At 35.9% G+C, this 27,878-nt stretch overlaps 2 protein-coding genes across 3 annotated transcripts; one reads left to right on the top strand and one right to left on the bottom strand.

Annotated features, from left to right (window-relative positions):
• Positions 1-579: 579 nt before the first annotated feature.
• zc3h7ba (zinc finger CCCH-type containing 7Ba) lies at positions 580-18,408 on the bottom strand. Of its 2 annotated transcripts, none has more exons than XM_051105752.1 (23): positions 18,209-18,408; positions 17,262-17,337; positions 17,136-17,172; positions 16,738-16,935; positions 16,152-16,310; positions 14,707-14,787; positions 14,514-14,570; positions 14,358-14,397; positions 13,525-13,715; positions 12,016-12,265; positions 11,856-11,914; positions 11,677-11,779; positions 9,738-9,899; positions 9,445-9,650; positions 8,315-8,415; positions 8,013-8,194; positions 7,876-7,931; positions 6,430-6,677; positions 6,247-6,352; positions 5,950-6,058; positions 2,312-2,445; positions 2,054-2,223; positions 580-1,946 (listed from the first exon to the last, which is right to left on the bottom strand). In XM_051105752.1, the coding sequence occupies exons 2-23, from the start codon at positions 17,318-17,320 to the stop codon at positions 1,766-1,768; spliced, it is 2,889 nt and encodes a 962-aa protein (XP_050961709.1). In that variant the 5' UTR covers positions 17,321-17,337; positions 18,209-18,408; the 3' UTR covers positions 580-1,765. The 2 variants fall into 2 exon arrangements, with proteins under 2 accessions (XP_050961709.1, XP_050961710.1); XM_051105753.1 differs by lacking the exon at positions 18,209-18,408 and adding an exon at positions 17,930-17,968.
• An 828-nt stretch (positions 18,409-19,236) lies between these two features.
• rangap1a (RAN GTPase activating protein 1a) lies at positions 19,237-27,308 on the top strand. Its single transcript, XM_051105762.1, has 16 exons — positions 19,237-19,319; positions 19,778-19,900; positions 19,992-20,119; positions 20,707-20,766; positions 20,884-21,063; positions 21,179-21,313; positions 22,068-22,226; positions 22,393-22,506; positions 22,621-22,720; positions 23,712-23,796; positions 23,970-24,120; positions 24,199-24,315; positions 24,857-24,962; positions 25,038-25,126; positions 26,945-27,066; positions 27,146-27,308. The coding sequence occupies exons 2-16, from the start codon at positions 19,789-19,791 to the stop codon at positions 27,225-27,227; spliced, it is 1,740 nt and encodes a 579-aa protein (XP_050961719.1). The 5' UTR covers positions 19,237-19,319; positions 19,778-19,788; the 3' UTR covers positions 27,228-27,308.
• The last annotated feature ends 570 nt before the right edge of the window (positions 27,309-27,878 follow it).

Here is a 27,878-nt window from a genome sequence, read left to right as displayed (position 1 = left end):
ATAAAGTTTATCTCAGCATTTACTTAAAGCCACCTCACGGTAGATTGTTCATAACCAAATCAACCAAACATTCACAACATTTAATTGTCCCTTTGCAAAGCCTCAGCTTTCAAATTTTGTAATTTAAGAAATTCAAAAATAAATTAAATACCATTTTGTGGCTCTTTTCTGTGACATGCCAGACTGCTGTAGTTTCTCAGTTCAGAAGTTCATCTCTTCAACTTTACTGCTAATTATAGCACAAAATAAATATGAATGAACATCAGAAGATATGTTGTGTCATGTCACTGCACACCATTTTCAAGTCTGACTCTACTATGCATTTTTGTTTGTTGAAGAAAATGCCGGATTTAGCGTTATGATAATCCTTACATTTGTAACCTCACAAATGGAAATCCATCTTATAAATATGAGATCCATCAGGAAAATCCACTGGCCTCATTATGTTGATATATTCATGCAGGGCCTTTCTTTTTTGTGTGTGTAGAATCCTTTTGCCAGAGATGAGGTTGCAGACAACAGTAGTAGTAGTAATCCATGTATTAGGCTAATGATTCAATTATCAAACCATCACCTTTATTTTTTAAATCAACTGGTCACAATTAAAAGCTGAACTAAGAAATAAATTATATCCATCAGGCAGGCAATAATATAAAGCAATAGTAAATAGGCTGAGCAGGCTCATCAATGCCGTTTACGTTCGGGTTTTTGAAAATAAATGCCATCAGGTCAATTTCACTGGGTTTGTTTCAGGTCAAGTTTTTCTTAAAAAAAAATTAAATAAAAATAAAATAATAATAATAATAATAGTAGTAGTAATAGTAATAATTCATGCACATATAATTTGTTCATTTATATACACAACTTATAACAAGACTTATAACTTAAAGAAAACAAGACTAATGTGCATGTGACCATGCCCCCTCTGCATCATATGCAAATCAACCAGGTGACACTGGTTAGTGTATTTCCACTGCACAAACAATGCATGCAACTTGGGGAATTACAATATATTAAAACGTAATATATACAAATTATTATAAACCATAACTTCAAAAATTATAACAAGAAAATAAATAATACATTAATCGACTAACAATCTATAACATTGACTTTTTGTGCACAAGAAAAATAAATCTGAAACTAAGAGAGACATTTGACGTGATTTTTCAGTAAATGTACATTTCCTGTGATTCACGTCAATTACAAATGTGAAATGTGAACAAGGGTTGAGAACAGAATTCAAGAACTTTTACAAATAAAAGTGTCATTTATTCAAAAAACAGATATTAAAACATGTTTAACAAAATAACATTTACTGCATTTCACTGTGATCAAAATGCATAATGTTTCATTTTCATATATAAACAAAATTAGAGTAAAAGTAAAATAAACTTACAAAAATAACACATCTGTCCTCTTGTCTTACTGAAGTCTTGGACGAATCTAGGATGCAGGTAAAATCCAAGAACTTAAAAGCAGTTTAACTGCTAAAAGACGAAATGTCCTGATTGCAGTATAACAGATGAAACATTTATTCAGTGTATGAACAGCATTTATTCTTTATTTAAGCAACATGAAGTTAAAGATCCACTCATCAAACAGATGTCAAAGTCATGTTCTGGGTCACATCTGGATGAGTTCAGTCAGTCAGGAGGTTTTAATGTCTTTCAGCTTCATTAAAACGTGAGCGCTCATCAGGACCTGCGGTAACTCTCACCTGATTAAACTTTCATGGACAAAGTCCACATGTGAGCTTGTTTGTTTAGTCTTGAAGCACAAAATTGTAGATCCCAAAGTCGTTGTCAGTTAGAGAGATCAGCATGTCGGCTCTGGCTTTGTTCAACGTCCTGCGCAGGAAATCCCTCCGTTTGTGCCACTCCTGAAGCTCCTCCTCACTGTGAGCGAAGTCACAACTCACACCTTCAGCACAGCCTTCCTCTAACCTGTCAATCAAACAACACAGCCAATCAGGATAAAGACCACTGTTAATAACAAAACATTCATCCCCTGATGATTTTGATTGACTTGATGAAGGCTGATGATGGTGAACCTGGGACAGAGGGAGAAACAGCGTCCAGGGAAGCGATGGGACCAGGCCAGACTCTCTTCCTCTCCTTCTCCGCTAAACACTCTCTGCTTGTGTTTCTCTGTAGTGATGTGCTGCTGCCACTGCCGTTCACTGTTACTGTGTTTTCCACACAGAGGACAGTACTCACCTTGCTGTACCAACAAACACACGAACAGCTCCATTAGCACACGTGAGGACAGCAAACATGAGAACGGTGAGAATGAACCTGCAGGAACGTACCGTCGTTTCAGCAAAGTCTGTCGGCATGGTGATCTGCTTTTCTTCCATTGGCTGTGACGGTGAGGTGCTGTCAGACGCTCTGTTCTGATTGGAGGTCGAGAGCCAGACGTCATACATCTGCTGGAGGTCCCGGACTGCAGTGGAGAACATGTGACCTCAATCATTAATTTAGACCTTCTCTAGGCTATGATGTAACAACTGAATCCCAAGTCAAACATGTATACAAAGTATGAGAAAGTACACTTTGTCATCAACTCATAGACAATAGACACCATTGGAATTTTCATTTCCATCATGAAAAAAAAATCTCCTACCATATTGAACTTTTTGGCAAAACCAATTCTAGGTTTTTTGCCCCACTGCAAACAAATCAGTGCAAAAAGATTCTCTGGAGACAAATATCAACTAATTATCAATATCTTGGACACACTAGAAAAAAGGCAGGCCAAAATGTTTAAATTAGGCTTGGTCACTTAATTAAATGGCTGTAACTCTTGAACAGAATCATATATCTTCACTAAATTTGGTGCATTTATGTATGGGCTTAATCTGAGGATGCATGCAAAAGCTTGAAGAACTTGGCCACTCTGTGGTGCTAAAACAGGAAAAACATGACTCAAAGTGTGGACCCATTGGTACGACTGACTTGGGGTTGAGCAATGTTTTTGTCAAAGGCGCCATCATTGCCTATTGCTCACATATTTTGAAAATGATGGCTATCCAACACATTCTTACTCACAGCTTGTCACATATTGACACTTGGTCAGGACCCCTTGGAGTCACTTTTTACCGCAATATAATTTTTCAATGTGCAGGGTCCTCCACTGCTTTGCATAAGAAACCGTTGCTGTCAATATGCTGACACAAAAGGCATTGGGAATTTTATCGTCATGATTAAATTACATATTGGGTAATACATTTTGCCATTATTGCATATATGTTGGGGTGTGTGTGTTTTTGTTTTTTCCCAATGTAAAAAGTCAAAACAATTTTTTTTTACATTTCACTAATCACACATTTACAGTGCCCTCCACTAATATTTGCACCCTTGGTAAATATGAACAAAGGTGGCTGTGAGAATAAATCTGCATTGTTTATCTTTTTAATATTTAATTAAAAAAATTCACAATATTCTAACCTATCATTTAAGTAAAACCATGGAAAGCAGGGGGAAAATCTCATTATGAAATAAATGTTTTTCTGTAGTTCATGTTGACCACAATAATTGGCACCCAATTATTGCAACATCCTTTATTCAGGATGACAGCTCTGAGTTTTCTCCTTTAATGCCTGAAGAGATTGGAGAACACCTGACAAGAGATCAGAGACCATTCCTTCATACAGAAACTCTTCAGATCCTTCAGTTTCCCAGCTCCATGCTGGTGCTTCTCTTCAGTTGACCTCACGCATTTTCTATAGGGTTGAGGTTTAGGTAACTGGGACGGCCATGGCAGAAGCTTCATTTTATGCTCAGTGACACATTTTTGTGTTGATTTTGATGTTTGATTTGGATCACTGTCCTGATGGAAGATCCAACCACAGCTCATTATAGAACTTCTAACAGATGCAGTCAGGTTTACATTTATCTGTTGGTGTTTGCTAGAATCCATGATGCCATGTATCTGAACAAGATGTCCAGGACCTCTGGCAGGAAAATAAGCCCACAACATTAAAGATCCAGCAGTATATTTGACCGTGGGCATGGGGTACTTTTTGTACCAAACCTATCTTGAGTGTTTGCTGCCAGAAAGCTCTTTTTTTTAGTTTCATCTGACCACAGAAGCCATTCCCGTTTGAAATTCAAGTTGTGTCTGACAACTAAATATGCTGGAGTTTGTTTTTGGATGAGCAAGAAGGATTTTTCTTAAAACTCTCCTGAACAACATGTGGTGATGAAGGGGCTGTTTGAATTTTTTTTTTAGTCTTTTGACCCCAAGACTCAACTTATCTCTGCAATTCTCCTACTGTGATCCTTGGAGAGTCTTTGGACACTTAAACTCTCCTCCTCACCATGCATTAGGACGATATAGACACACATCCTTTTCCAGGCAGATTTGTAACATCTTTAGTTGATTGGAATTCTTAATTATTGTCCTAACGATGGAAATTGGGATTTTCAATGCTTTAGCTCTTTTCTTACAGCCACTTTCTATTCTGTGAAGCTCAACAATCTTGTTCTGCACATATTTATAATCCTGTGAAACAGGAAGTTATTGCTGGACAATATCATACTAGTGTGCTAAATAAATGCAAATATGAATGGGAATATACTTCACAGATATTTTACTCATTATAATTTCTAAGGGTGCCAATAACTGTGCCCAACATGCATATGAGAAAAACATTTATTTCATAATGTAAGTTTCCCCCCACTTTTAATTGTTTTACTTCAATGAAAGGTTAGCATTTTGTGAATTTTTTGAATGTAAGATCATAAAGATAAACAAAGCAGAATTATTTGCATAGCCGTCTTTGCTTATATTTACCTAGGGTGCCAATATTAGTGGAGGGCACTGTATGAGCAGTGCACTAAACCCAACCACTGCCCCTAAACCTAACCATTTGTCAGTATAAACACAGGATATATATAACAGGCAGACACAACTACAGTCACAGTTTATTTAAAAAGAATTAATATCTCAAGTCTTCAGAGGCAAAACGATTGATTTTTGAGAGGAACAGATGCGATCACTGTCTCTATTCACCGTAAAACTCATCGTGCAGACTGTGAACAGAAGCAGCGTTATGTCAGCTTTGGTTGTGAAATGTCATTGGCTCTTATGTAAAAGTTTAAAACCTGATTTACTCTGTTCTTCGCATAATAAATATCAGAGGACTTGGAATGCAACGTGACTTGTTTGTATTACTTTTATACTGCTTTTTATGGTCAGTTTTTGCAATAAATACTCATCACTGCACTTTTATTTGCCTGTTGTGTGTTTATATTGTTCAGAAGTGGATAGGTTTAAGGTATGGGTAGGGACAGGTGCTCCAAAATATCTATAAAAGTATAAGTTTATACAAAATGATTTCTATTTTTGCAAACGCATGTAAACCATTAATGTAAACAACTAAAAGCAATGGAGGGCCCTGTACATCCAAAAGTGATGCTAAGGGGTCCTGACCAAGCATCAGTATGTGATGAGTTGGGAGTGAGAACGTGTTGGGCTATCATTGGCCAAAAAAATTTCAACAGCTATTAGACTGGGTTAACAGAAACTGGTCAGAAGGAAAATTGGTGGCCTGTTTGACTCCTGGTCCCAGGGGTGTGTACAAATCTTGGGAAAATAAATGGCCTCTGGGTGGCGCTACATTTATATTTTACATGAGTGTAAATGATTGTATATAATGCAATGTTTTACACACATATAATACACATACATGCATATCATACCTTAGATTTCCTCTACCTATGCCTCAATAAATGCTGCCAATTAAACGTAAATATTTTGATTTTAAAAGACTAAACTTTCTTTCTAACTAAATTATACTTTTCCAGTCTTTTCTAAGTGTTGCCATAAACAACAGTACTCAAAACTATAATTCCTAAATCAAACCTCAGAAAACGTGGTTAATACATGTAACATATGACTGTGGCTGAACATCAGTGTTGATTGTGTGTTTGATTTGACACTCACAGCCATTGTTCTTCATATACGTCCACAGATCCTTCTCCTCCTGACTGTGAGCGAAACTACAGTTCCCGATGTAATGACATTTACGCTGCTTCAAGACGTGGACGCAGATCTGTGAGGAAACATTCAGCGTTATTTATGCTGTTTTCACATCTGGATTGACTATTTTTATTTACTCCGTCCTTTCCTTCCCTACTTCATTTAAAATGGCCCTGCAGTGCAACAAATGAGTTTTTAACAGTAAAAATATATTGTATATTATATATCTCTACTCTAAAAAGAGACATTGTTTTCACTCACGTCATATTGTTGAGGAAAGGTCTTGGCAAAGGGCAAAGGTCGCACTGCGACCCACTTCTTCCTCTCTTGGGATTTAACCAGTAAAACCCTCCTGTCATTGGTCCAGCTGAACAGAGACAGACCGAGGAAGAGAGTGAGACAGGTGTGTGTTCAGTTGTGTTTGTGTGTGTGAACATTTATCACCTGTGTCTGGCTTTAGCGGTGCAGTATTTCAGCGCTCGGTCTGGTTCACTGACCAGCCCGTCTCTCCAACACAGGCTGCACACAAACTTCATAATAAGATCCAGCCCGTGACCTTTGCCCTCAACTGCCTCAGCACTTCCTGTACCCTGCACAGGACCCGCCTTCCCATTCGTCTCCTCCGCTCTGACTGGACTTATTATTTTGGTGGGAGTGATTTTGTTCGGTGAGCGTGAAGCTACGACCGCAGGCTGATGGAGACAGGAAAAAATAAATAAATAAAAAAATAAATCACCACATGCTTTATAAAAGTCTGCGTGCTTATTACTGCTGTTTACTAAGTCAACCTTCAGCTACCTAGTGCTCATAGTGATCAAACCTCTAACACTACGCATTAAAAGGATAATTCACCCAAAATGAGACTATGATGGCAGTGAAAGATCACCATCCACCGCCATTACAGTTATGAGAAGAACAGCTACTAAAATTTCTCAATTTGTGAAAGAAGGTCAGTAAACATGTGAGTAACAATTGAGTAAATAAATTATTATTTAGGAATTACTAACATTTCTATTAACTCTTGTGCAACCTTATGGACATTTTGGTAAATAAAAAATATAAAATATAATTTTGTCTGTTGATGCTTACTGCATATTTTTTGGCTCAAGTGTGTATTTTTATTGCATTTTTAATATTTCACCCTGATTTCCTTTAATAAATCTATTTTACACTAGGTCCAAAAAATGTTCCTCTCAGCACCCTTTGGACAAAAATGTCCTCATTGAAACCCATCAAAACTATTTTAATCCCAGGGCCATTTCACTATAAAATGATGCAATATTCATTAACAGGCGTTCATTCTCTTGGCAAGGCTTTTACTTTTTTTTTTTTTTTTTTTTTTAACTAGATGGTGCCATTTTTTCAAGTTTGGCACATAAAGCAAATTTTTGCTTTATTCCTGTTTTCTGCTTATGCATATTATAGTCAGTTGGATAAATTATGCAGCTTGGTATGGATATCAGAGTGTGGTTTGTATGTGTGTCCTAAATAAACTTTTTGTGTGTTTGTGTGTGCACACTTGTAATGTTTGAGAGAGAGAAATTATACTGTACTGCGAATCACAAATCCCACCACTGTGTATGCCAACGGAGCTTTGCTGGAATCTAATGGAAAAAGTTTGGTAGCGCACCCAAACAAAATCTTACTAAAAGCTAATTTTTTGAGATATCAACCTCAGATTTGGAACAGAACTTGTTTAGATTTATGGCTTTGATTTTCTATAAATTTTTTAGTTCAAATTGTTATATAAAATATGTTTTATATTGTGTTGAGGGGGATTCGAACTCGGGACATGTCGGCAGACTGCCCACAAGGCTATTGGAGCCAACTATGTGTAGCTTTTTTTAAACTGAAGCACAAGGGTTAACTAATGATTGAGAAGAAACTCACACGCTGTTTGTTCCAGTGTTTTTTAGACTCCTGCACGATCTCCTCATGGGTGATTCCTAAACACACATATAGATAAAGTCTGGTCACATGACAACAGCAGGTTATAAACAGGAGTTCAGTGTGTGTTGTTTGTGTACCAGTGTCTCTCTGCAAGATCCAGATCTGCAGTTCGATAAGCGAGTGAGCGAAGCAGCAGCCGTCCTTCCTTTTACAGCCCAAAGCGAGCTCGTGACGACACATGTCAAACTGACGGCGATAGTTCAACGCTCGAATCTTACTGTAACTCACAGTGCTGCTCTTCACCACGTGAACCAAACACCTGACAGAAAGACAGAAACATACTGTATACTTGCTTATATCAAACAGTGCAGGATTGTTCAAATTAGACGTCTTTATTGACATGTGACGATGTGTTTGCTGTGGTGTGTTTCTCACGAACTTCTTCTTGTCAAACTGATGTTGTGTCGGTATGTTTGCACACAGAGCGGGATTCTCCTTCCAGCGTTTGCTAATCATTCTGGGTTTGCAGTCAAAACAGACCTGTGGAAGGACAGTCGACACGTGTTTTAGTATCAGAACAGACAGAGAGTTTAAACCAAAGGTCGCATTAACCGAAAATTGACAGATTTTTTTTTTTAATCAGTGATGGAAAAATCTAAAGCCTGTCCGTCACTTTGACAGATTACACTGAGGGTGATCTATTGTAAATTGTAGCAGTAATTCCCACCTCTGTCCATTTGGTGGCGAGTGCGCTCCAGTGTGGCACGGGATCCAGAAAAAAAACGAAACTGTCACAAATATTTTGCTATGCGTTTGATTACACACAGGCGAGTAGCCTACCCACTTTAGCTACAGCGCCACATTAAAGAGTGCCAAAATAGTATTTACTGCTTGAATTTCCTAATGAAATGGGCAGAATTTGAAATCTGAGACTTTGTATCATATAAAAAAGTTACAAAGCACTATAGGTGCACTATATAGCCTACTGTTCATTCATCAACTAAAAACAGCACAGACCAAAAGATGGATTGGGATTTAAAAAACGATATTGTTTAATTAAAATGAGGATATATTAAAATTGAGAAATCATTTTTTTTGTTGTTCTGTAGTGATTTTGTTGTTCTTAAACACTGCGCTGTCGTCCTAGGTACATGATTAAAAAATAAAAATGTGAACAAAAATAAAAGCAATTAAATGTGTTGTTATAAATTAAAATGACGGGTAATAATAGATTATAATAGAATTTTTACGTACGCAAGTCTAATGCAACCTCTGGTTTAAACAGATGTGTTTCCACCGAGCACCCCGTTAGAAACATACAATTCAACATTCACAGCACTGATCCAGGTGAATCAGCTTATTATTTCTTTTTTTAACTATACAACTGAATAAATAGTTATCTTTAGATCTGTATAAACGTTGGTGTGGATAAATACTTAGAGCTGCTGCCAGCTACTTTGAGATCACATAACCAGCAGTAACATCTGATTATAAGACTGACTCTTTCAAATGTAGAATAAATCCATCAGATTAAAGCTCAAACTTGTGAAATTATATATGTGCTGTTACCTCACAGAGGAACATAAACATGCCCGTGTGTATGTTTAGTAGTTCAGTGACGCTGAGTGCTTGTCTCTCATTGGTCGAAAGCGGATTGAAGAGCAGCTCTCTGACCAGTAAGCCCCGCCTCTCTTGCGTCCACACGTCAATCTCTTCTTGACAATATGCAAACGTGCAGCCCTCACCGTACTTACACACCTGATTCTCTAAAACCTCTACAAACACATACACACACACAGAGGAAGGATTAAAACACATTAATTAAATGTGGTACTAGTTCAGTCACTGACTAGTGAACGTACCTCTACAGAGCACAAAGGCGGCCTGGAAGTTGTTGCGAGTTGGGCGTTGCCGGATCCGCCTCCAAGGTGAGTTAGCCCCGCCCCTTTTCCTGCACAGCAGAAGATCCTTCTTACAGCTATGAGTCACATCAGACCTGAACTCAAAATCCAGCACACCTGGACCTGAAAGAGACACACGGACAGACGAGTTACAGACAAAGAGATGATAGACAGAACCAATGATAAAATGATAAAACAATAGACAGAACAAATAGAATTCTAAAATGACAAACAGAATGGCAAACAGAGTGACAGATAAAATGATAGACAATACAATGGATAAAACGATGAATAGAAATATAGATAAAATAAGTAAAACACAAGATAAAATGATAAAAAGAACGATAGATAAAACAAAGATAAATAGAATGATGCCTAGAACAACAGAATGATAGATACATAAAATAATATAAAAAAAAAAACACAATACATAAAATGTATAATGATAAATATAACAAAAGATAAAATGATAAACAGAATAAAAGAATGCTAAAACAATAAACAGAACGACAGACAGAACAAAAGAACGAACAATAGTAAATGTTTTGAACAGTAAGATTTTTAATGTTTTCTAAAGAAGCCTCTTCTGCTCACCAAGCCTGCATTTACTTAATCCAAAATACAGCAAAAGCAGTAATATTGCGAAATATTTTTACTATATATTTTAAAATGTAATTTATTTCTGTGATCAAATCTGAATTTTCAGCATCATTACTCCAGTCTTCAGTGTCACATGATGCTCAAGAAACATTTTTTTAATATTTATTATTGTCAACATTTAAAACAGCTGAGTAAATTATTTTCAGGAATCTTTGATGAATAGAAAGATCCAAAAGATCAGCATTTATCTGAAATTAAAAGCTTCTGTAACATTATACACTATAGCATTCAAAAACTTGGAGTCAGTATAATTTTTTGGGGGGAAAAATGATAGAAATCAATACTTTTACTTAGCAAGGATGCTTTAAATTGTGTTCTTCTGAACTTTCTATTCATCAAAGAAACATGAAATATTTTTATTCAGCTGTTTTCAATGTAATAATAATAATAATAATAATAATAATAATATATTCTGTTAATAATAACAGAAAATCAGAATATATTAGAATGATTTTCTGAAGGATCATGTGACACTGAAGACTGAAGTAATGATGCTAAAATTTCAGCTTTGAAATCACATTAATACATTTCATTTTAAAATATATTCAAATAGAAAGCATAGATTTTAAATAGTAAAAATATTTCAAACTTTTGCTGTATTTTGGATCAAATAAATGCAGGCTTGGTGAAGAAGAGACTTCTTTAAAAAAATCATTAAACATCTTATTGTTCAAAAGCTTTTGACTGGTAGTGTAGAACAATAAAATGATAAATAGAACACCAGATAAAACAATAAACAGAATGACAGATAAAATGATAAATGCAACAATTATTAAACGATAAACAGAGCAATAGAAAAAACAAGTAGAGTGATAGGTAGAAAGATAATTATAATGATAGCTAAAACAAAAAAAATGTTAAATACAACAATAAATATGAAGCGATAAATAGATTAAACGACATGTAAATCGATATGTAGAACAATAGATACAATAATAAATTGATAAATAAAATGATAGAATGATAAAAAGGAAAGGACAAAACAATAAATAAAATGACAAACCCATAAAACAATAAACAGAACAATAGATAAAATTACATAGAACTGTTGAACAATTAAATGAATAGAACTATAAAAATAACCGTTGATAAAATGCTAAATAGATCAATAAAACAATACAAAGAACAATAGAATGATAGAATGATAAACAAAACAAAACAAAAACTAATAAAAAGAATGGCAGATTGATAGACAGAATGACAGAAAAACAAACAGACAGACAGTGAGTGTCTGAATCACCTGTACTGGTGAAGCAGCTGCTGCAGGCTTGAGTGAAATCATGCGTTTGTTCCAGGGGGTTTTTGGACAGACTGGAAAGAGTGGAGGTCATGTGACCATTCCTCTGTAACACACACGCACTAAGTAAACAAAGACGCATTAATGCTTTCACATCTTCAGACAGCCTAAATCAAACGTACCGTATGAGGAGAATTCGTCAGCTTGACTGGCGGCAGAAAACTTTGACAGACTTTGCCACCTGACAGACAAACACACGGCAGAATCAAAATTAAACATCACCACATGTTCAAGTAACACAGGACAGTCTGTGTAGGTTTAACAGTCGAGCTGAACACAGACCTGGCAGACTGAATTCAGACAGCGAATCGAGCGCGTCTCCTCCCACCACTAGAGGGCGCTGCAGGGAAACAGAGTCGCCGGATGGACAGATGGAGTCCAACATATCCAGATCGCCGCTGCAAGACTCTGAGCTCAGCTCAAGTTTAGTGAAGGAGTCCAGAGAGTTCAACTGACTCCCGACGGACGAGAAGAAGGCAGGAGGAAGACAAGGAGACGAGAAACACACCAGAGCGCTAGGAACGACTCCACTCTGAGTGCCAAACAAGGAGAGAATTAACTTGTAACCATAAACTCTACAGAAGATAAACCATAAAGATATCTACAGTTGAGGTCAAAAGTTTACATACACCTTGCAGAATTTGCAAAATGTTAATTATTTTAGCAAAATAAGAGGGATCATGCAAAATGATGTATGATGTTATTTTTTATTAGTACTGACCTGAATAAGATATTTCACATACAAGACATTTACATATAGTCCACAAGAGAAAATAAGTTGAATTTATAAAAATGACCCTGTTCTTAAGTTTGATTCTTAATACTGTGTTGTTACCTGAATGATCCACAGCTGTGTTTCTTTGTTTAGTTGTTCATGAGTCCCTTGTTTGTCCCGAACTGCCTCTGAAAAATCCTTCAGGCCTCACAGATTCTTTGGTTTTTCAGCATTTTTGTGTATTTGAATCCTTTCCAACAATGACTGTATGATTTTGAGATCCATCTTTTCACACTGAGGACAATTGAGGGACTCAAATGCAACTATTACAGAAGGTTCAAACACTCACTGATGCTCCAGAAGGAAACAAAATGAATTTAGAGCTGGGGGTGAAAACTTCTGAACAGAATGAAAATGTGTACATTTTTCTTATTTTGCCTAAATATCATATTTTTTTCCATTCGTTCTGCCCTTCAAAAGCTACAGACGATTTTTACATGTTCCCCAGAAGACAAAATAAGTTAAATTTACCCTGATATTCAAATTCAAAAAGTTTTCACTTAATGCATTGTGTTTCCTGCTGAAGCATCCGTGCAACGGAGTCCCTTCAGTGTGAAAAGATGGATCTTAAAATCATACAGTCATTGTTGGAAAGGGTTAAAATACACAAAAATGCTGAAAAACCAAAGAATTTGTGGGACCTGAAGGATTTTTCTGAAGAACAGCGGGCAGTTTAACTGTTCAGAACAAACAAGGGACTCATGAACAACTATCACTAAACAAAAAAAAAACACAGCTGTGGATCATTCAGGTAACAACACAGTATTAAGAATCAAGTATGTAAACTTTTGAACAGGGTTATTTTCATAGATTCAACTATTATTTTCTCTTGTGAACTAGATGTAAACGTTTTATATGTGAAATATCTTATTCAGGTCAGTACTAAATAAAAAACAACATGAATCTTAAATGATTCTTCTTATTTTGATAAAATAATTAACATTTTGCAGATTCTGCAAGGTGGATGTAAACTTTAAACCTCAACTGTATGTCTGAATAGTTCACCTTTTGCTCACCTGTGATGCATCTTCCTCTTTGGCCATGCAGTCCAGCAGACTGTCCAGCTCGTCTCCCACCAGCTCATCATCATCCAGCGGCTGAGACACGGGCACAGAGAGCGGCACGGCCCCGAAAAGACCCGGGGCCTCATGGGAGTCACTCACAGGGACTGGCGCGGGCAACACAGGAGACGGCCATTCAGAATCAGCTGTCAGACAGAGAAAACACTAAACATGAGCACAATCAGCAGCAGAATTAGACTAGAGAGTAGAGCTAGTGTTATTTTGTAATTAAACACTAGCACACTGTGCAGTATATACTGGCTTCTTTTGATAAAAATAACATGTAAAACAGTATTCAATATGCATCTTCATTATCATTTTAAAAATAAATGTGTAATTTTTAAATCATTCTAATATGCTGATTTGATGCTCAAAAAACATTTCTAATTATTATCAGTGGTAAAAACAGTTGTGATGTTGAATTTTTCTATGGAAATCAAAACTTTTTTTTTTGATAAATATAAAGTTAAAAAAAAAAAAAAAAACATTTATTTGAAAAATAAATCTTTTTATAACATTAATGTACTGTCACTTATGCTCAATTTAATGCATCTTTATTTTCTTTAAAAATTACACTTACCCAAAGCTTTTGTACATGAATTTTATGCATTTGGCAGGCAGTTTTATCCAAAGGGATATTGCAATGGAAAAATGTTATCAGTTCATGTGTTCTCTGGGAGTGAAGCCCATGACCTTTGTGTTGCTAACGTCACGCTCTACTGTCTGAGTTACAGAAAAACATGCTGCATTCCTACTATTAGTATGATTATTCAGTCTCTGTGCGATACCTGCAGAGTCAGTCACTTCCTCCAGCCCAACAGAAGAAATCTGGAAACACAAAATATGTCTAAATTTACTCGTCATCAACCAGCTGAGCTATAATGCATGGATAAAATTCATTAGAGTTTAAAAATATAGTTTTTGTTTTTTAAATGAACCCCTGCCTCATCTAAAGGTGATGGCACAACACAGTCGTCCTCAGATCCTGCTGCCTTCCCCCTCTGAAACAAAAGAACAGATTTTAGGAAAATAAAACAGTACCACAATATGATTATCTTTCTGATAATCATTAACTTTTCCTTATTGCACTCAAACATAGTGTTAAAAACATGCATGCACAGGATTTGGGGTACTTACATGAGAACTGATGTATGCCTTTCTGTTTTTCAGGCCCAGACTGGCTGCAATTTCCTTGGACAAATTACTGACCGTCTGATCCTGAAAAACATTAAAACAAAGATACAACAGATGGGAGTCACAGGCCCCACATGATCAGATGACCCTGATACAACTAATCAAGAACACTTGGTTTAATGAAACTTATATTTCAGATAGCAATAAATCATGCAAGTTACAGTTGAATAGTAAATGAGTAAAACACCCTTCCTGACTTTACCAAACAGAGAGTTTAAAATGTAATTAAGAGATAAATTAAGCTACAGTTTTATGCCTAGTTATGCCAATTAATTGCCTAAGTATTTGTGATTGTAACTAGGGCTGTGACGGTCGCAATGACAACCGCACCACAGCGCAAGTTTTTATTTTTGATTTGAATTTTTTTGTTTTAAAGTAGTGAAGTAACAATTTAAAGCTTTCTATAGATATATTTATCCTGACTGTAAGCCAAGTATTCGCTGTTTCATTTCATTTTTGTGCAGCGCTCCTGTTCATCTTGTTTGTTTTCTTTATTTTTACAAAAGCACATTTTGTTGATATTGTGAGTGCACGCAAATAAAATTAGGCCCTTTACAGTTCCGGATGATATATTACACTTACCTTTATGAGCAAAGATTGCGGCATATTTTAATTTTCGCAAGTGATTGTGCTGGCGCCTCCATGTCCTCAACACCTCGCCACCGCTGGTAGTTGGTCTATTACCACCGCGGTGGAAAAAAAATCTGCCACCGTCACAGCCCCAATTGTAACTAAATGTTTTTGGGCATTTGTTTTTTTTTACTGTGCATTAATTGTCAATTTACTTATTATTTATTATTTCTAGAGGGCTTTTACTTGTTACTTATGATATACTTATTATTTACTTATATATTTAAATAAGTGGGTTTTATATTGACACACTGCTTTAAAATAATTTATATATTTAGTTGAACTGTAATACGGGGCATGATATAGATTGAAGCACAAAGAAATATAATTTAAAAAATTAATATTATATTTAATGTTTTCAATATTTTCAAAATACATTACAGTTTTTTGCTAAATAAACACCTTTTCACAGAGTGTTTATATATATGGGCCATTCCACAGAACTGGTCCAAAAGTCAGAGTTGAAAATGTTGGGGGAAAAAATCTCCAAATTGTATAACATCCAAGGTAAACATTTCTAGTAATTGTGCAGTTAATTATCATACAGTATTGGAATATTTTTCCTTTGCACAAATCTGTCACTACGAAAATACAGTGATTTTTGAACACATTTACCTCAAAATAATGGGACCTATTTACTATTTACCTTGTAGCTATGAGAGAGGGGGATACAGGAATATTTCCTGATCATAAATTTGGACTAAAATGATCAGCAACATTTACTTCCATAAAGACAATAACAGATGCGTGTTGTTTACCTGCGGTGAGGCCAGCAAACATGCAGTGCTGCAGTCATACGCCTCTCTCAGTTTCCCAGACTCCTTCAGACACACGGCTTTACGATACAACGCTTTAGCGCTGTCCTTACACACCGCCAGAGCAAGATCACAATCCTTCACACCGCTGTCAAACTCACCCTGATAACATACAGAGAGAAAATACACGACTTCATCAGTAACACAAAATATAAAGCATCCAGCAAGAACTTTAAAGGCCAAAATCCAGAAACCTGAAGTCAATGGGTTTTTTGAATGTTTTGTTAAATGTATGAAATAAGCTCAAAAAAAAAAAAAAAAAAAAAAATATATATATATATATATATATATATATATATATATATATAAATAAATGTTACCATGGTGCAGTTTGTTTATAGTCTATGTTTATCTTTTATCTTCTGGACATTTTATTTAGGCCTCAAAATTCATAAAAGTGAAGTTAATCCAAAAGCCAATAAAAAAAAAAAAAAATCTCATTGTTTATTTTTTTTTGTCAAAAGAATCGGAGTAATGCTAACTTCCAGTTTGGCCTTCAAAAATATGTAGATCTTGGTGTGAAATTCACCATGTTCTGATGGACGGCCGCACGGTTGATGTACAGGCTCTCCAGCAGGGCGTTGGGAACGTTCAGCCCCTCAGCTTGAGCATAAAGTGCCACGTTGACGCCCTCGCTGAAATGTCCACGCGCCTGCATCCAGTCGTCCTCTCGAAATGCGGCATTGCCCTCGTCTAAAAGATCACACACTAGCTGGACCACAAACCCCTGATGAACAAGAATACAGAAAAAACGAACAGATGATGAACAACGAGAAACATTTTTAATATTTCTTTGAGTTTTAAACTGGTCCAATCATGCTGAATGTATGAACGACTTTACTCAGCTATTCTTAAAAGACAGAAAATGTGAATATGTCTTCATTTAGATAAGCATTTGTGTGCAAAATATTCCCCCTTAAGCCCAACCTCATAGCCTTCAGGGTCCGGATAAGGCAGAGAACATCTGTAGGCACAAATAAGACCATGATTGAGATATGACAGTCAGCAAGGCTGAATAATACTTAAAGTAAAAGAAAAACCCATTTTTTGTACCTGATGAAGCTCAGCGCTCTCTGAATCTCTTCTCTGCGCTTCCAACGCTCACCGCTCATGTTTGACCATCACAAACCTGAAAAACAAACAAACCCGTGTGCAAAAGTTCACATTTACCAACTGTTCACCATTGCAGCCTCAAAAGTCTCCAATGCATTCTGTGTAAAACTATGTATTATAAACCAAATATTTGGTTTGTCCACACCAGCATAAATTCGAAATATTAAAGCACCAAAGTTTTACATTTTAACACTATAAAAACATCACAGTGTACAGTATATTTATTAATTTTCAACAATGTATTTATAGGTTTTCATTTGTGTTTGATGATTGTTGATTGAGTCAAAATCTAGTCATTATTATATCATTCTACATGTTGCTATGGCAGCTATCGTAACTATGTTCTAAGAAAGTTTTGCTAACATTCCTAACGGTTATACGAACATTAGAGAAAACATTACAGAAACGTTCCATATTATCATTTTGCAAATATTATTGAAAGGTTACTTTCTCTGAACCATCTAAAACTTGTATTAACGCTCAAAAAAGTTCAATTTGATTTCAGTTCAATATAATCCTTAAATCATTTATAAATGCTAAAGTTTTGAGAACGTTAACGTTACCAAAAACCAGATCGTTCTGAATGAACGTTACTCCATTAACGTTACCGTTTAAGTTCTGAGAGCAATCCCTTAGCTGGGATGACACTCAAAACCGCTACTGTAATAGAAGAGAGATTTGAAACACGCCCAAAGTCCATTTCACTTCCTCCCATAGACCGTTTCTACAAAAACGAAACTGAAGCTGCTGGAAATAAACATCCAGAATGACAATCCATTAATCCATAAAGTCGGTCGCAAATAAACGCATAGACCCTCAGATGTTTTACAGTCACAGCTGTGAACTCCAAAACTTTCCAGATGACTCCAGCTAGACTCTAAACTCACCTGTGTCTGCAGAAAATCACGACAAAATGCGCTTCTTCTGAGTTTTCGCGCGTGTTTAGTTGGCGGTTTGTGAGTAAAACATTAGACTGACAGATTATTAGCTAAACAAACTCAAGACATTTGCCAAATGTATGTATGTGAACGTTGCACCGCTCCCTCAATGAGAACCCGACAAATGTTTCTAACTAATAACCGTTCGTCATGAGACGAGCGCGGCTATTCCACCAGGAGGCGCTCGTTGGCTGGAAGAGCCGAATCTTTCATTCAAATGCGTTCGAATCTCTGGACGTTCTTTCGCATTATTTAGACCGTATATAGTGTAGAAAGCATATTATTTTCAACGTGTTCGTTTATAGAATTAGTAACTGGGATACAAAGTAAACGCACCATATTAAACACTATAAAATTGTGTCCAAGTAATATATGTTCGGGAATCAACAAACATCCGTGATTGTTCCATCCTGAAAAGCGCTGAGTAAAGTAACACTTATCACGTGACAGTGACTATTCACTAAAACAACGGTCTTTGAGAGAATAAATTAATGTTAAACTTTAACAGACTACGCCTTTAAGGTTTTAAAGAAAAAAATAACACTGAGAATACTCTTTTAAAAACATAAATTGGCATGTTATTTACTAAAATGTGCTTAAAACTTAGTTAGTTTGTTGGCATAAATGTGTCCTTGTGTTTTGGGGAAAATATTTCAGTCAGATTACAGCGACCTTGAATTCCCTCCCAGTATTGCAGTATCTCTACAAGAATTTAGTAAGTGTGAGAAACATGTTCATGCGAGAATTTTCTCTCTTTAAAATGATTAATAATCAAATTTGCCAACAAAATCAATATATACGGCGATTTTGTTCAATATGATCCTAAGCAATTAAAAAGTGCCTGTATGGTTTGCATGTGGTAATTTAATTAAGACTAACAGTATAAATCAAACAAATGAAAAATAACTAAATAAATAGAGTCCACGCTCAATAAAATAATGTGCGAACTACATATCCCACAAACCCTTGCGCGTCTACATAACTGCGTCATCAGAACGAGCGGGAGGAAGAAACTGGGTGCATTACATCTGCACCCAGACAATCATATTAACCGCCACCTGTAAGTACAAACTGAATATTTATACGCGAAGTGTGTTCCGATGAACGTCTAGTGGCTGTAAATAGGCTGCGTCACTTAAAACGTGTTTTGCGTGCTAGTCATGTGTTAGTGCGTATGAATCTGAAAACACATGTTCATAGAGACACGTACATTTATGTAAACATACACACATCACTTTAGGGGTGAACAACAGGGGTTACACTATTAAGAATATTTAACGTTTTAACATATAAAGTAAGTTTACATAGGATGAATTTATCAGTGCAGTTTAATAAATATAAATTAAGATATATTTAATTACTTATTCACATTGTTAATAATAGTAAATGTAACTTGTAAAGTAATAATATTAGTAAAACATGCATTAATAGTAAAAACGAAGTGGGTTCATTTTAATGTGTGTCAGATGTTATCTTTGTAATTCATATAACTCTTGTGTATTTATGTATTTTCTTCAGTTGGTGTCAAGATGGCATCTGATGCTGTGGCAAATCTCGCCGACTCATTGGCGAAAACTCAAGTCGATGAGGGCGAGCTCAGTTATAAAGGACAAGGCCTGAAACTGGACAATGCTCAGTCTGGTGAGCTGCTGATCATTTCCTAATGTCACATGCCTGTGCATCTGTATGAAAGAGTATGAACAGATGTAATGTTGTGTTGTGTTGTGTGCAGTGGAGAAGATGGTAAAGGAGATTGAGGAGTTTGACGGTCTGCGTGCGCTCAGACTAGAGGGAAACACCATCGGTGTGGAGGCAGCGCAGACCATCGCTAAAGCTCTGGAGACGAAGAGCGACCTGCAGGTGCATGTCCCAGATCATCCTGACTTATTGCATTTGTACCCAAACCCTAAACATATCCAAAAACAGGAGTTCTCCACTGGAGGATCATGACCTGAAAAGCTTAAAGGCAGCAGAAAAACGATGCTAAATCAAGTAATTTGAATGTACCCAAAAATAAACCAGCTTATTAACTTTTAAAAGGCACGATAAGACAAATTACATGTGTTTTTGTTGACTTCAAAGACTCTGTCAACTCAAAAGCTACAGTATTTTTTTTCCCACAAATGTATCTCTCCCTTGATGGAATTTTATCAATGATGGATAATATATGAGGTGGGAAGTGAAATGAGAAATTTCAATGCATTATCTTCCCCCTAGAATCTTTGGATTGTTGAAGTAATTTGAATATAGAATATTCAAATATATATATTTTTTAAAGTTTGAATGTAATTGGTTATACTTTACAGTAAGGTCTGTTTTGTTAATTGAACTGATAATGACCAATATAGGTTTAATATAGCAATATATTATATATAACACTATATAAATTAGCATTTATGGACTAAAATGTAACTCTCTTTTATCTGAATTTTTTTCTCCCATGTTAGTGCTGCCACTGGAGTGACATGTTTACCGGCCGCCTGCGAGCTGAGATTCCTCCAGCGCTGGTAAGATGGATTTTAGAGCAAAGACTTTTACAAAGTCTTTATCAAACCCAGTGCATTCACAGTTAGTAGTCGTAACTATAACAGATTGTTTAATGCTGGTAAACGTCGCCTCTCTAGGTTTCTCTGGGCGATGCGTTAATCACGGCTGGAGCTCGGCTGAAGGTTCTGGATCTGAGCGATAACGCTTTTGGACCCGACGGCGTGAAAGGCATCGAGAAGCTGCTCAAGAGTGCAGCCTGCCACACGCTGCAGGAACTGCGCCTGAACAACTGTGGAATGGGCATCGGAGGAGGAAAGGTGGGCGGGTTTATGATAATGATGTCATCATGCCTTGAAAAAGAGGGCATATGGTTGTGTTCTGTTATGTTGCCAATTTATTTTTCTGGAAATTTGGTGTCACCTGCTTCTTTAGATACTGGCAGCAGCTCTGACTGTGTGTCATAAGGAATCGAGTGCGCTTGGAGCCCCCTTGCAGCTGAAGGTGTTCATCGCAGGCAGGAACAGACTGGAGAATGATGGAGCAACAGCGCTGGCACATGCCTTTCAGGTGCTGAACCATATGAGAAATTACCCTGAAACACAATCCTCCATAAATATTTTTCATTTCATCTGGTGTTGTAAAATATCTGTATCAGTATCTATCTGATTGCTGCTCTTTGTCATTTGGTCCATTATGGATGTTGTTCATTTTTCTCAGCTGATTGATCCTTTGGTGTTGGTGCTTTGCTTTATCTTCTCCATTAGTCCATTTTTGTTGTTTTATCTTTCCTATTGATACAATGATGTTGGTACATTGCTTAATCTTCTCCATTGGTCCATTTCTTTGTCCTCTACATTGGTCCACTGGCATTGGTCTATTGCTTTGTCTTCTCCATTGATGCACTGGTGTTGGTTCATTGGTCCATTGATTGGTCTTCTCCACTGGTCCACTGGTGTTGATCCATTGCTTTATCTTCTACATTGGTACACTGGCATTGGTCTATTGCTTTATCATCTCCACTGATGCACTGAGTTGGTCCATTGGTCTGTTGCTTTATCTTCTCAATTGGTCCATTTCTTTGTCCTCTACATTGGTCCACTGGCATTGGTCTATTGCTTTGTCTTCTCCATTGATGCACTGGTGTTTGTTCATTGCTTTATCTTTTCCACTGGTCCACTGGTGTTGGTCTATTGCTTTGTCTTCTCCATTGGTCCACTAGTGTTGGTCCATTGCTTTTTTTTTATTGGTTTGCTGGTGTTGATCCATTGGTCTATTGCTTTATCTTCTATATTAATCAGTTGGTGTTGCTTTATCTTCTCAGTTGATTGGCAGTTTGGAGGAAGTGCACATGCCCCAGAATGGCATTAATCACCAAGGAGTCACAGCTTTAGCCACAGCAATGGAGCACAACCCACAACTGCGAGTCCTGAACCTCAACGACAACACCTTCACCAAGAGAGGAGCGATCGCCATGGCACAGGTACACTGGAAAACAGATTCAGCTGGAAAATCAGCAGAATTATTGAAGAGCTGTATGACATCAACAGATAAATACAAAAACTTGTTGTTGTTATTATTGTGTAGTTGTTGTTTTTTTCTCCCTATAGTTCTTGCCTTGATTTCAAAGGTATTTCTCTGTTTGTTAGGCACTGAAACACCTGCGCAATGTGCAAGTGATCAATTTTGGTGACTGTCTTGTTCGGTCTGAAGGAGCCAGTGCCATAGCAGAGACCCTAAAAGAAGGACTGCCGATTCTTAAGGTACTGACAGATAATCAGTTTCTATGCTATCCTTTTAGCTTTGGCTAAAGGACTTTAAATGATGACATGATCAAACCTAAATCAGTAAAAGTGCCTGTCTCTCTCTCTCACCAGGAGCTGAATTTGTCTTTTGGGGAAATCACAGAGGAAGCTGCACTGGAAGTGGCTCGATCTGTCCAGCACAAAGATCAGTTAAAGAGACTTGACCTGAACGGTACAAACACACATACACTGACACTGAAACATAAGAAATGTCATGGCAGCGATGGTTAAAGATGGGCTGGTTTAGCCAAGTTTGGCTCTTAAACCAATGAAGGTTTGAGAGACATTTAAGATTTAAGGAAGATTAAATGTTATGTAAAGAGCATGTATTTGTGTCTTTGCTTGGAAAGTTGATGCATTGCCTTTAAACACTTAATACGTAACACGTTGTTTAATATGTTAAAACACACTAACAGTGAAAAAGCAATCTTTTGGGATATTACAGTTAATTAAAATAAAATAAACATTAACTGAAGTGAAGAAAAAAAAAAAATATATAAATTTTTATTGAGATGTACTAAAATATGCTGAAACTGAAATAAAAATTACTTCAGACTACTTAGATGTATTGAACTACAAAAAAAATAATTTATTAAAACTTTATTTAAACTAAATTATTGAAACTTTAACTAATATTAAATTGAATACGGAAACATAAAATGAATTCAAAGTAATAAAAACTGTAATATAGTATCATATGAATAACACTGGTTATAGAGTTATTATTAACTAAAACTATGAAAAACAAGCTTGTTAATTAAATCAAAATATAAATATTAGATAAACATTTTAAACGAAATGAAAATTGGAAATGTTGCCTTGGCACTAAAATTACTAATTGGAAATAAAATAAATACTAAAGTTAAAACCAAAATAAAATAAATGAAATCTAAATAGTAGTATAAAAACAAAAGCCAATAAAAACTCAAAGAGCATAAAATTACTAAAAAATTAACTAAAATTAAAACGAACACTGAAAAGGTAAAAATAAAAGCTCATTCAAAATATTAATAAAAAACTATAAATAGCATATACATAATACTAAAATAACACTGGTGACTGGTTAGATGACTATATGATCCACAAAGACATTTATTTAATTGAAAATTACACACTGCAGTAATACTTGCAAATCCACAACATACATTTGTGCTTGTCTTTAGGTAACAGTCTTGGTGAAGAAGGCTGTGAAAATCTGAAAGAAGTGATGGAGAGCATGAACATGGGAGACAAGCTGGGCTCTCTGAGGTATCAGACACACTCTAAACAAAAAAACTGCATTGTAACATTACCCCCCCCAACCCCCAAATTCTCTTCTTAATGTGAAAAATAAATGTTTTTAATCCTTTACCTGATTTTCGTGAGGTTTGGTTTCTCACGTTCACGTGTATGAATGAGCACAATTCCTTCTCATGTCACAGTGATGACGAGGGAGAACCTGAGGAAGATGAAGATGAGGAGGAGGACGAGGATGATGATGATGAGGATGTGGAGGAGGAAGAGGAGGAGGAAGTAGAAGAAGAAGAAGAAGAGGAGGGAGAAGGAGAGGAAGAAAAGAGTGAATTAAATCAGGTTTGATCAAATCTTCCAGTACAATTCATAACAGAAAACTTAAGTGAGAACAAAATAAACATGTATCTGTTTATGCAGTTTTCAACGCCGCCTTCAGCACCTCGTACTCCGGACGTCTCGTCTTTCCTGAGCTTTCCTTCTCCAGACAAACTCCTGCGACTCGGCGCAAAGAGAAGCTCCCTCATTCAGCAACAGGTCAGTACTTTCAGCTTATAGCTTTTGCAATCTTTTGAATTAATATCAGGGTTTCTGTTCCTCTTAAAACATACTAAACTCTTCTGCAATTTAAGGCCTGAAAAAGGTCTTAAATCAAGGCAGAGAGTCTTAAATTCATAAATTGATGGCATTAAATGTTGCACATACTGCAAAAAAAAAAATATATATATATATATCTTCCTCAGTATGTCTTGTTTTCCAATACAAACATCTAAAGATTCTTAAATCAAGATAAATTTACTTGAGATGCAAAATGAACACATGAAGTCTTGTTTTCTGAGAAATGTATCAAAATGAAGTAAGTTTATGATTGAAACAAGAACAAATATCTGCCAATAGGCTCAAAAAAATCAACTTCAAAGAAAAAACAAGTTTTCATACCTCATTGACAGATGTTATTTAGCCTTAAAAAGCTCTTTAAATTTACCTTCATAAAACCTGCAGAAACCATGACTATGTCTAAACCTTGTGTAATAATTGTGACTGGCCCAGTGCTAAGCGTCTGCTTTTCTTTCCACAGGTGGACGTGTTGGATGTGAGTAAGACAGCAGAAGCATTTCTGAAGATCTCGTCTGTGTACAAGGAAGACGACGCAGAGTTGAAATCGGCCGTCCTGGAGAGCATCGGTAAGAGAAACATCCGTCGGACGGCTGCTGAACGATCTGAGACGTCTGACTGATTCTCATGTATCTGTGTTTCAGATGCAGTGCTGAGTAAAGCCTTCCTTACACCTTCCTTCCAGGGCTTGAGTTTTGTGTCATCGTTACTGGTGATGCTCGGACTCTTGAAGGTACAAACATGTAGCGCATTCAGACAGCGAAAACAGGGCTAGTTTGTTTCTGAATAAATGTAACATATGTATTTTTCTTGGAAATATCATGTAAAATAGGTTAAAATGAATGCCATTTCATGTTGACGTTGTCATTTGAACATGGTTGGTGTTTCTGATTCATGCCATTCTATACCAACAGTTCTGCAAAAGCCTCATTAAAGTTTGTAATCATACTGAATACTGGGATTTTCAAACTTAAATACTGCAAACAACCCTCTTTCTCAAATATAAAGGCCTAAATTTTAATGTAAACCCATGCAGATCATTTAAACTATGAAAAATAGAAAAACAGTAAGCATTAGTAAGCACAACTAATATTATAGCATATACAACAATCTTCATATTCATTTTTTAAGTATAAGAATGTGTAATTAATTTTAAATAATTATTATCAGTGTTTATGGAAGTAAATTTAAGACTTTATTAGGAGCAATCAAAGAACATTTAAGGAATTAGTTAAAGGGAGCACAATATATTAATATGATCTCTAAATATAAATGTCAAAGGATGCTAAAAGTATAAAAATACAACTCCCAACTGATCTCCATTAGTTTTTAATTAATTTGACAAAAAATAGCTTAACGATAACTTAGAAATAACTTTTACCTTACTTTCTGGTCACACTGCACAAAATGGTGTTCCTCAGTATTTTTGTCTCGTTTTTTGGTACAAATGCAAAAAAAAAACCAAAACAAAGTAAAATAAAATAAAATAAAAAATCAAAGTGCAAAAGTGACATGATACAAAGGCTTATTTTCTAACAAATATATAAAAATTATTTATTTATTATTTATTTTTGATGGACTTTAAAGCGAAACAGCCTTTCAGTACCCATTGACAGGTTGCTTCATTTTCTTAAAATAAATGAATAAATTCAATCAATAAATTTATTCTTTAAAGGAGAAGTCCACTTCCAGAACAAAAATTGACAGATAATGTACTCACCGCCTTGTCATCCAAGATGTTTATGTCTTTCTTTCTTCAGTCATAAATTTGTTTTTTTTTCATTTCAGGATTTTTCTTCATATAATAGACTGATATGGTGCCCCGATTTTGAACTTCCAAAATGCAGTTTAAATGAGGCTTCGAATGATCCCAAATGCGGTTGTAAATGATCCCAGCTGAGGAAGAAGGTCTTATCTAGCGAAACAATCAGTTATTTACAACTGCATTTGGGATCATTTGAAGCTGCATTTAAACTGTATTTTGGAAGTTCAAACTCGGGGCACCATAGAAGTCCACTATATGGAGGAAAATCCTGAAATGTTTTCCTCAAAAAAAACATAATTTCTTTGAGTGAAGAAAGAAAGACATGAACATCTTGGATGACAAGGAGGTGAGTACATTATCTGTAAACCTTTGTTCTGGAGGTGGACTTCTCCTTTAACCAATTTCTTGTTTTAAGAATGTTTAGAAATACTAACAAATGGTGTTAATTGTTTGGCAAATACCTTTTAAGGCCTTCATTTGTGAAAGGGCAAAATAATACTTAAATGCCTGGTTTTACAGACAGGGCTTAGACTAAGCTGGGATTAGGCCATAGTTCAATTAGGACATTTAAGTAATGTTTATAAACATGCTTAGAAATAAAAACATTACTGGTGTGCATCTTGGGACAAAACAAAGGCACTGATATATTTTATTCCCAGCTTTTACAGTTTGAAAACCCCTGTCCTAATGCAATTGGAAATGCAGTTAGTTTCATCACTTTCCATGACTTGAACCGTTGAGCCTAATGGTGGAAAGTGTTTTTGAAGTTCATTTCTCTCTCTGTAGAGTGAGGACAAGCTGAAGCCTGTGAAGGTCGTCCCAGGACATCTACAGTGTTTGGAGCATGCAGTGAAACAGAGTTATTTCCCTAGAGAACACATTACTGTCCTGAATGCCTTCATGGCCAGGTAACTCAACAAACAAAAGTGTTTACATTCATAAACTTTTTTTTTGTTATTAACAGTATGTGATGTGTTTTATATGCAGGCCGAATAAATCGCTGGAGGTGTGCAGCAGTGCTCGAGACCGTCTGAAATCCACCCTGCAGAAACTCACACCTGAGAGCTGAACAAATTCTGAAACACGTGTGCTTTAATGACTTCCATCTGATTGTTAATATTAAACTGTCATATCATGTCTTGAAACCTCACCTGTCTTCCTACCTAGTTGTTCTTCCATCTAAGAAAAAGTATTTTTAAAGAGTTTAAAGAGTTTATTTATTCAGAATGGGAATCTTTTGTAACAATACATTACCGTTCAAAAGTTTAGGTCCAGTAAATTATTTGTATTCAGCATGGATGTGTTAAATCAATAAAACGTGATTGTAAAGACTTTTTATTTTTAGTAACGATTTCCATTTTGAATAAATGCTGTTCTTTTTAACGTTTTATTCAGCAAAGAATCCTAAAAACAAGTATCAGTTCCAAAAAAATTTTAAGTAGCACAGCTCCTTCCAACATTGATAAGTCAGCATATTAAAATGATTTCTGAAGGATTGTCCATGCAAGTGCGCACACAGTAGTGAACACACACACCATAAACACCATAAACATTTTTATTTTTAAACCTTTATTTAAAAATGGTAACATAATATTATGCTCTGCAATATTTCTATGAATAAATCTCTGGCAGAGAGATTCCCCTCTCAATCCCCTCCCCTATCAGCCAATCACTGTGTGAATAGTTAGTGAGGATGCTGACATCATCCATAGCAACAAGG

Source organism: Labeo rohita, chromosome 3, assembly GCF_022985175.1.
Source record: "Labeo rohita strain BAU-BD-2019 chromosome 3, IGBB_LRoh.1.0, whole genome shotgun sequence".
Lineage (NCBI taxonomy): Eukaryota > Metazoa > Chordata > Actinopteri > Cypriniformes > Cyprinidae > Labeo > Labeo rohita.
The sequence above is the reverse complement of the archived record's forward strand: the minus strand, read 5'-3'. Positions and strand labels throughout refer to the sequence as shown.

Coding starts and splice junctions, on each gene's coding strand:
- zc3h7ba (XM_051105752.1), bottom strand. CDS start 17,320: ATGAGCGGTGAGCGTTGGAAGCGCAGAGAAGAGATTCAGAGAGCGCTG. Junction 12,266..13,524: donor AAGAGGAAGATGCATCACAG/GTGAGCAAAAGG, acceptor TTTGGCACTCAG/AGTGGAGTCGTTCCTAGCGC. Junction 7,932..8,012: donor GATCTTGCAGAGAGACACTG/GTACACAAACAA, acceptor ATGTGTGTTTAG/GAATCACCCATGAGGAGATC.
- rangap1a (XM_051105762.1), top strand. CDS start 19,789: ATGGCATCTGATGCTGTGGCAAATCTCGCCGACTCATTGGCGAAAACT. Junction 22,507..22,620: donor AAGGACTGCCGATTCTTAAG/GTACTGACAGAT, acceptor CTCTCTCACCAG/GAGCTGAATTTGTCTTTTGG. Junction 24,316..24,856: donor GCTCCCTCATTCAGCAACAG/GTCAGTACTTTC, acceptor TTCTTTCCACAG/GTGGACGTGTTGGATGTGAG.